Genomic DNA, 9,027 nt, shown 5'->3' on the forward strand with positions numbered 1-9,027 from the left:
CTTAATTGGTGTCTGTGAACCCTTTGGGAACTCTAACAATCTTTTAACAGCTGTTTTAATAATAAAAGACAAGATGAGTTAGTGTAATTATCAAAATATGGTAGTGCTAATATCAGTTGCCTTTATTTTTCATCCAAACACCCCTTTCAAGCAAGAGAAACAGGGTGATATTTGGAAAGAAAAACAGGGACAAAATAGGAAGTTATCCTTAGAAGGATGTAGGAAAAATGTGAGTCAAAGAAAGGATTTGACTAGGGTTTTGACCACTCCAGAGAAGACTGGCAATATATGTCAGCTCTGAATTCAGTCCCGTAGTACTCAGAAACCATATTTCAACAACCAATCAATGCCCGCTAAAATCCGAATCCCCAATGATGCCCCTCCTCTCCTTTTTCCTTCCATCTGACCAAAATACCCCTCCCCCAAAACATGCCGAAAAAGAAATCAGTTTTGAGTGTGAAAATTGAAAAACCTTTTGTTAATGGGGAGAAATTATATAATTTCTCGTTTAATGGGTATTTGAGCTGATAGTTACACTCCCTTCTTTTGATAAGGGCACTTCTCTTTCATTTTACACTTTTTTTTTTTTTTTTCCCATTTGGCTTTGTAGAAGTTAGGGGTGGCCAGAACCGAACCAGAACCGAAGAACCGAACCGGAACCGAATTGTAAAAAAATATTTTTGGTCCGGTTCGGTTCCACTGATGAAGAACCGAAATTATTCGGTTCGGTTCCGGGTCTAATGTTCTCGGTTCGGTTCCGGAACCGAAGAACCGAACTTTGAATATATATATATAGGGCGATGATATTGTCACCCCCCCTGCGTACGCATTCGCCCCCCTTATTAAAGCTTTTTGACGTCAAATCAAGCCAAAAGGGGAGCGAATGCGTAATTTAGGGGGGGGTGACAATATCATCGCCCTATATATATATATATATATATATATATATATATATATATATATATATATATATAATTTTTTTATATTTCTATTATACATATACTTAATAATATAAATTACTTATAATATTAATAAGTAATAGTTAATACTATTCTTATAATAAGAAAGTAACTTATATTATAATTTTAATTAAAAGTTTTTATAAATTATAATTAATAATTAATAATTAGCCATTAGAACCGAAGAACCGGACCGGACCGAACCGATTATGTTCGGTTCGGTCCTATTGTGTACTACGGTTCGGTTCGGTTCTTACGGTTCATGGAACCGAGAACCGAGAACCGAAAAAAAAGGAACCGAGAACCGAACCGGTTGGCCACCCCTAGTAGAAGTTTGAAATAGAGAGAGACAATCATCTCCATGATGAGGATGATAGAGTCTTTCTAGCAAAAGTAAAGGGTAGTATTGGCAATTTATAAAAACAAATTTCTTTCTAATTATGTTCTGTTCTCCTCTCCTTACTTTTCTTTGAACTCGTGTTTTTAATCATTTTCATGGAAGAAATGATAAAAGAAAAAAAAGCTTTCAATTGGTTTAAAATAATTGTGGAAAAAGACTGAGATATCCCTATCTTCTCTGACAGTGTCAGATACGTCCTCTCCTTCTCATACAATGACAAACGAGTCCTGCACTGGTGACAACAACAGCTGGAGTTGGACAATCCAATAACCAAAAAATTACTATGAAGTTAGGCAACTGATATTGGCACTGTCCTGTTTTGATAATTGCACTAACGCAGCTTGTCTTTATTTTTTAAATTGACTTCTGAGAGCTTTTTGGGAATTGCAATAACCTCTGAGAGCTGGTTAAAGAATAAAATAGGAAGTGAGTTAGTGGAATTATCAAAACAGGGTGTGCAAATATCAATAGCCTAAAATTCCCACTACAATTTTTTGATAGTGAGACGAACACACCTTGTCTTTTACTATTTAAGTAGCTGTCAAAAGCTATTACAATTCCCAAAAAACTCTTTACCACCCAGTTAAGAAAGAAAAGATAAGGTCAGTTCGTCTTGTTATCAAAAACATGGAAGTGCAAATTTCAGTGGCTAATTATGAAATTCAAACGTGTTGATGTTATTATGCTGCAATAACCTTGACAAGGGCTAAACGAATTCAAGCATATATGATCTCCACTCTTCATCTTAGAGATGATGAAAATGGGCTTATCTTATCATTGCAGTTTTCTAGATCTCCCAAATAGGGCCCATCAAATCAAGTGGGCCCATCACACGTCTAACATTCCGTCTAATAAATAATTCCCTATCTAACACAAAAATTAGTCTATAATAAATAAAGAAAACTGATATCCGCAACATTATGTTTTGATTAATGGGATGAACTCACCTTGTCTTAAATGTTTTAACCAGAAGCCTATATAGCTTTTGAAGTTGGTAAAAATATGTAAAACAAGGTGAGTACGTCCCATTATAAAAAAAATGATCGTGCAGATATCATCCCCCTAAATAAAAACTGTTTACCCATCTGGCAATATGGACGTCGGGGGCATATCAGTCTTTCACCACAGCACAATCCTACAACCATGCAAGTTAAAGAGACGCAAAAGGAGCAAAAAGGGTCTCTCTCTGCAGAACCCACGATAACAAAAGCAGAGAGAGAGAGAGAGAGAGAGAGAGAGAGAGAGAGAGAGAGAGAGAGAGAGAGAGAGAGAGAGAGAGAGAGAGAGAGAGAGCAGTGTAGTACTGTGCCAATCAATATAAATAAATACCAATATCGATTGAGCAGGCATTAAAAATAACAATGATAATTAATAACAAAGAAAAAGAAAATACCCAATTGCAATTGCATTTACATTGGAACTCGCAGAGATTCGGATAAAAAGAGCGAGTTTCGGCAAATGTTTCGGTGACAATTGTTCGTATCTAATGGTGGCTTTATCATCTCGTATCGTGTCGGTCCGAAACGAGTGCATGAACAGCATTAGACAAATTATTAACGGCTGTGATGAGTCCAGCAATCCCTTGCCTATTCACCTCCGTTCGATCCTCCTCCATCTGGACCCTCCTCTCCTCCAATTCCATCAAATCTCTATGCCTCTTCTCCTTTTTCTCCTCACACGCCATAAGTGTCCGAGCCAACACGGTTGCACCCTTCACTATGCTCGACCCAATGTTACGAACCTTTCGCCTTTTCGACCCCGAGTCATGCCCTGACTCACTCCCTTCCGTCGACTCGGACGAGCCCACGGACGGCGGGGCCGGAGGCGGTGGTGGAGGTAGCGGTAATGGCGGTGGTGGGGCCACCCCGAGTGAAGGTGTTGTTAACATTTTTGGGGGTTGTTGTTTTCGATTTACGACATCGTAAAGGGCTTGGAAGACATCAAAGAGGAGATTGGAGGGGAGATTTCGGTCTTTTCGCTCGTGCTTCTCCATCCGCCAATAGGAGGGGTGATCCTGATCGTCGGATCTGGCTTCGTAATCCCGAACCTGTTGGAGGAAATAGTGTGATTTCGGATTACACCAATGAATCTGATGGAGTTTCAGGCCCTGTTCGTTTAAGATTATGACAAGCGATTGTGAGTGCTAAACTAATTATTGGACTCAAATTTAGGCCTGCTCAATTAAGCTTATGCCAGCCCAAAACTAATTAATATTGGACTCATTCAAATTTGAGCCCAATAATTAGTTTTAGACTTACAATCGGTACGCATAATAATAAATGAACAGGGCCTTATAAATGTAATTTTGAGGTCAATAATAACAATCGGTTGTCATAATCTAAAACGAACAAGGCCTCAGTAATGTACCTTTAGAAGATAAAAGCAAGAATCGAATGATAGAGAATGCCTTCTTATAATCGCGAAGGAGATTGTCCCACTTATCGTTGCACTGGTTTTGGCTACGGAGGCAGCCGTTATTCCAACAGTAGTTCTCGACCCACTTCCAACGGAGCTCAGCGGTTTTACAAGAGGAGGGTTTGGTGGGGTCAGTGGTGGGGCCTTTGGTTCGACGTTCGTCGTCGAGTTTTTTAGCGGTGATGAGGACGAGGGTCTCGTGGAGGGTCCAATTGCCTTTGCGGTATTCGCGTGCGAGAGAGGTGGTGGGGCCGGAGGTGGAGGGATGGCTGGGGAGAGAGGGAGAGGGTGGAGTTTGGTGGTGGTGGTGGTGGGGGACTATGGAGGAAGTGTTTGGAGGGTCGGACATGGTGGCTCTGGCATTTGTGTGTGTTTGTGTGGGAGAGGAGGGAAATGAGAGGGAAGGGGGAGAGGGGTTTTGTTAGTAGGTAAATTGGGGTGTGAGAAGGCAGAGAGGGTGTGTGTGTGTGTTTTGTTTTCTTTTAATTAAATACGGAATGGATTTTGAGTTTATCGTGATAAATTGGAGTTTTCTCCTTCTGTTTTCCCGTGGTGTTTTGGAGATTGTTGATGAGATTTTATATGGTGTAAGCCCGTACAGTCTAGTATTTTAGAAAAGTGCACTGTACGGCCAACACTATCCCAAACCGTCCATTTGATGGACCACAACCTAAATAGACGAGTTTTTTTTATATGGTGAAAGCCCGTGTAGTCCAGTATTTTTCAAAATGGACCTTGCGCCCAACACCATAAGACGATCCAAACCGTCCATTTGAAGGGGCCACAACCTAAATTGGTTGAGCCCATCAGACCCTTTATGTAGGATGATCCCACTCGTCCGATCTATATAGTAACTGTACATTCTAGAAACCTGTATAGATTGGAGAGCTAGGATCATCTTATGGACATGGTTTGATGGGCACAACTCCCATCATATGGACGGTTTGGATCATCCTATGGTATTTGTTGTATGGTCTTTTTGAAAAATACTAGATATAGGAGCTTACACCATGTAAAAACTCATTGTTGATTGGTGCGGAAGTGTGTTAAAAGAGTTTTTACGTGGTATGTCGCAGTATAGTCAAAGTATTTTACCAAAATGATTGTAAGGCCCACTCCAGAGGCCCATTCTAGGGGATGATCCAAACCATTCATTTGTTGGGTGACACCTTGACAGCATAAATAGGTTGTGCCCACAGAATCATTATTGAGTGGGCTGTACAATACTTATTGAAAAATACTGGACTACACGGCCACACACCATATAAAATCTCGTGTGTTAAAATCCTTTCATTTGCACATTCACATTGAAAGATCAGACGAATAGAAATGTCCAATAACTTTTATAAAGGAAAGAAGTTATTTAAAACCGTACAGATATAAGCTTTTTATTCATATTAAATACCTTACATAGCAAACAATAAAACTAAGATTCCCTGTTTGGATGTCATGAAAAACATTTCTTAAGAAAAACTCTTTCTAGGAAAATTTTCCGTTTCCACAATTTAGTGGGAAATAATATGGTCATGGCTAAAATTAAACTTTGACGACTCCGGTTTTGGTAATATGGGGTCAGCAGGCATTGGAGGTCTTCTTAGAGATGAGCATGTATCCACCGAATGGGCCTTCTCCGGCCTAGCAGATTTTGTCTTATTCATTTAATTCATCTGAACGACAACCACAAGGCCGATCAAAGGCCATGAGAACACCTTGATCGAAAAAATCATAGGCCATTGATGACCTATAAAAAAGAAGAAGCAGTGTTTAGGCCCCGGCGAGAAAAGCTAAACCATTGATTTTTGCTGTCCTTAAAGGCCATGTTGGGCAACCATGAAAGAAATGGAGCCTTTGTCATGGTGAAAAAAGGGTAGAAAGAGTAGGAGAAGGAGGGAATTGAGAGGAGATGAGTGAGGAGATGATGCTAAGTGGATGAAATGAATGGGAAAAAAAAAACTCTATTTTGAGTGGAGTTTTCCTTTTTCATGTTTGTAACCCACTTCTCACTCTGTCTTCACTCATGCCCTCTAAATTCTCACACTTATATGGAAAATATTTTTTATGGCTGCCAAACATGGCCTAAACTTATTTATGAGATGTCTGTTCCCAATGATGTTACCCTTCTTGCCCTTCTCACACCACTGGATACACTAATATTCAATGGGAAAAAAATTTATGGCTGCCAAACATGGCCTAACCTTATTTATGAGATGTATGCTCGGAATGAATGTTCTAAAAATCGGCAATCTTGATTTCACATAGCATTTCTCCATGTCACTTCCACGCAAAAATTGCATTTTTACCATTGATGAAAAAGTGACTTTCTACTAGTCCTTGTTGGGATCAAGATGAAGTAGATTCTTGCCTTCCAAGCCCTATTCGTTTGAGTCCAAAAGCATGTTTATTTTGAGTACAATAATCGGTTTTGGACTCACAATCGGTTTTCAAAAAGTTGTACCCTAAGAATTGATATCAGCACCCCTCATTATATTTTCAAAAGGGTTTTAAATAAGGTTTTTTTTTTATTCAAACAACTTTTATTTTTAGGGAAAATCATTAAAAAAATGCAAAGTTTATGCGAAATTGTGAACAAAAGGTAGTGATTTGAAAATTATAAAAAATGTGTTGTCATGTGAGAGAAGATGGATTTTAGGACAAATATACCCCTCCTAATGGTTCCGGGGTATAAAATGTGGTTCCGTAGTGGTTCCGGGGTAGAAAATGTGGTTCCCTAATAGTTCTGGGGTATAAAATGTGGTTCCCTAGTGGTTCCGGGGTAGAAATTGTGGTTCCCTAAGGGGTTCCGGGGTATAAAATGTGGTACCGTAGTGGTTTCGGGGTATAAAATGTGGTTCCCTAGTGGTTCGGGAGTAGAAAATGTGGTTCCCTAGTGGTTTCGGGGTATAAAATGTGGTTCCCTAGTGGTTCTGAGGTATAAAATGTGGTTCCGTAGTGGTTCCGAGGTATAAAATGTGGTTCCGTAGTGGTTCCGGAGTATAGAATGTGGTTCCGTAGTGGTTCCGGGGTATAAAATGTGGTTCCCTAGTAGTTCCGGGGTATAAAATGTGGTTCCCTAGTGGTTCCGGAGTAGGAAATGTGGTTCCTTAGTGGTTCCGAGGTATAAAATGTGTTTCCCTAGTGGTTCCGGGGTAGAAAATGTGGTTCCCTAGTGGTTCTGAGGCATAAAATGTAGTTCGGTAGTGGTTCGAGGGTATAAAATGTGGTTCCCTAGTGGTTCCGAGGTATTAAATGTAGTTCTATAGTGGTTCTGAGGTATAAAATGTGGTTCCGTAATGGTTCTGGGGTATAAAATGTGTTTCCGTAATGGTTTTGAGGTATAAAATGTGGTTCCCTAGTGGTTTCGGCGTATAAAATATGGTTCTCTAGTGGTTCCAGGGTAGAAAATGTGGTTCCCCAGTGGTTCCGGGGTATAAAATGTGGTTCCCGTTCCGGGGTAGAAAATGTGGTTCTCACGCCGGGTCCGTATGGGCCGGGTCAACCCACGTGTCACCCGGATTTTTGCCGTATTTTTTAAGATGTTTTTGGGAAATGTTATCTGCACTACCATATTTTGATGATGACACTCACTTTATTAAAAGTACGGTATGGCCCGCACCATAGGATGATCCAAACCGTCCATTAGATGCGCCACAGCCTAAATAGGTTGTGCCCCAAAAAGCATTTCCGTAGGTCTATCCTAACCCTCTGATCAAAATGTTAAAGGGTTGGTCCTAACCCTCCAATCTTTGGAGGGTTAGGATCAACCTATGGAAATGAATTTTGGGACACAACCAATTTAGGCTGTGGCACATCTATCTAATTGACGCTTTGGATCATCCTATGGGGGGCCATACCGTACTTTTAATTAAATGAGGAATGCCCTCATCAAAATACAGTAGTGTGGATAACATTTTCCTTTTTTTGTATGGGAATTTGCTAGCCACCTTTGCCGAGGCAACTTCTCGGCTTGTGGCCCATCCTTTGATGCAAAGATTGGCAGAAGTAATATGGGTGCAAAGGTGGCTAGCAAAAGCATAATTGCACAAAATAGTAATCATTACTTGCAAAAAATAGTAATCATTACGGATTTGTGGCTGAAGTGCTAAGTTTTAAATGAAAAATTACGAAAAAATGGAAGCAAAGTATTAAAATTACGAAAAAATACCAAAATAATGCACTAACATATGATAATTACCGAACTACAAAGTTTGACTGTCTTCCGTCGGAAATCCGACTCGGAAGTCCGAAGTTTTGTTCGGACTTCCGACGGAATAAGGATAATTCCAAAGATTTTTATTTTCAAATTGAGTAAAAATTCGAAGGATAATAGGGATACACATTGTGATCTTAGTGTCATGCAAGCAACCATAAATTGAAGCTTGATTTTGATGTTTTAGAATTAAAAAATGCAAAGAAAATGGATTTATCTTGAAAATGGGGAAAACAACAAAATTCATTTTCTTTGCATTTTGTAACACTGCTTCGATAAGTTTATCATGAATAAACCCTCATGATTACCAAACCCTGTTGTAAATGGCAACCTTCAAAACCCTTTGATGGAGTTTTCCACGTTAGAAAAGTCTTGAGGAAGAAGAAGAAGGTAGTAGGTGAGAAGGTAATAAGTTAGGGATAGGTGCAAAAAGGTGAAGAAAAAAAAGAGGTGGGAGGGGTATATTTGTCCTAAAAGTCATCTTCTCTCACCTGACAACACCTTTTTTATAAATTTCAAATCAATACCCTTTGTTCACAATTTCGCATAAACTTTGCATTTTTTAATGATTTTCCTTATTTTATTTAAAGAAAACAAATTCTACTACGACCAATTAGACATGATGCTGGAAGGAAATTTTTCACGATAAAATGAAAAGAGGGAAATGATATATTTGCCCCTATTTGTTCCCAGGACCATCCAATTTTAGTGTAAAAAATAGTAGTCATAATTCTGTATACACCTGGAAGGGTGTGGCTCTTTGGCGTAAAGTCATGGGTCTGCTTCGAACCCCGAAGGGAGAGGGGACACCCTGTACACTAACGCGGGGTGGCCAGGTAAATAATAATGTATTTCCTAGGCAATTTCCGGGCTGACTTTTGCATGAGAGAACAGCCACTCAGATTAATTAAATGAATAAGACAAAATTTTCTAAAAACTAAGCATGTGTGGCTGTCCTCTCGTGCAAATTTAAGCCGCGAAATTCCCTCGCAGGTCGCAAAAAAATATTTACTATTAACACCATAGCACCAATCTGGAAAATATGA

General features: G+C 39.5%; 1 protein-coding gene across 1 annotated transcript; it reads right to left on the bottom strand.

Moving 5' to 3' along the window:
- Window positions 1-2,660: 2,660 nt before the first annotated feature.
- LOC143864351 (uncharacterized) lies at window positions 2,661-4,214 on the bottom strand. Its single transcript, XM_077375277.1, has 2 exons — window positions 3,767-4,214; window positions 2,661-3,406 (listed from the first exon to the last, which is right to left on the bottom strand). Exons 1-2 carry the CDS (start codon window positions 4,121-4,123, stop codon window positions 2,858-2,860), a joined length of 906 nt encoding a protein of 301 aa, XP_077231392.1. The 5' UTR covers window positions 4,124-4,214; the 3' UTR covers window positions 2,661-2,857.
- Window positions 4,215-9,027: the final 4,813 nt, after the last annotated feature.

The sequence above is a fragment of the Tasmannia lanceolata genome, unplaced genomic scaffold, assembly GCF_043159265.1.
Source record: "Tasmannia lanceolata isolate RefF3 unplaced genomic scaffold, GAP_Taslan_0.1 ptg000048l, whole genome shotgun sequence".
Lineage (NCBI taxonomy): Eukaryota > Viridiplantae > Streptophyta > Magnoliopsida > Canellales > Winteraceae > Tasmannia > Tasmannia lanceolata.

Bases quoted from the DNA above. Each gene is read 5' to 3' on its own strand.
- LOC143864351 (XM_077375277.1), bottom strand. From the start codon at position 4,123: ATGTCCGACCCTCCAAACACTTCCTCCATAGTCCCCCACCACCACCAC. The intron at 3,407-3,766 runs GCATTCTCTATC...TTCCTCCAACAG, and splicing joins TCCTTCGCGATTATAAGAAG to GTTCGGGATTACGAAGCCAG.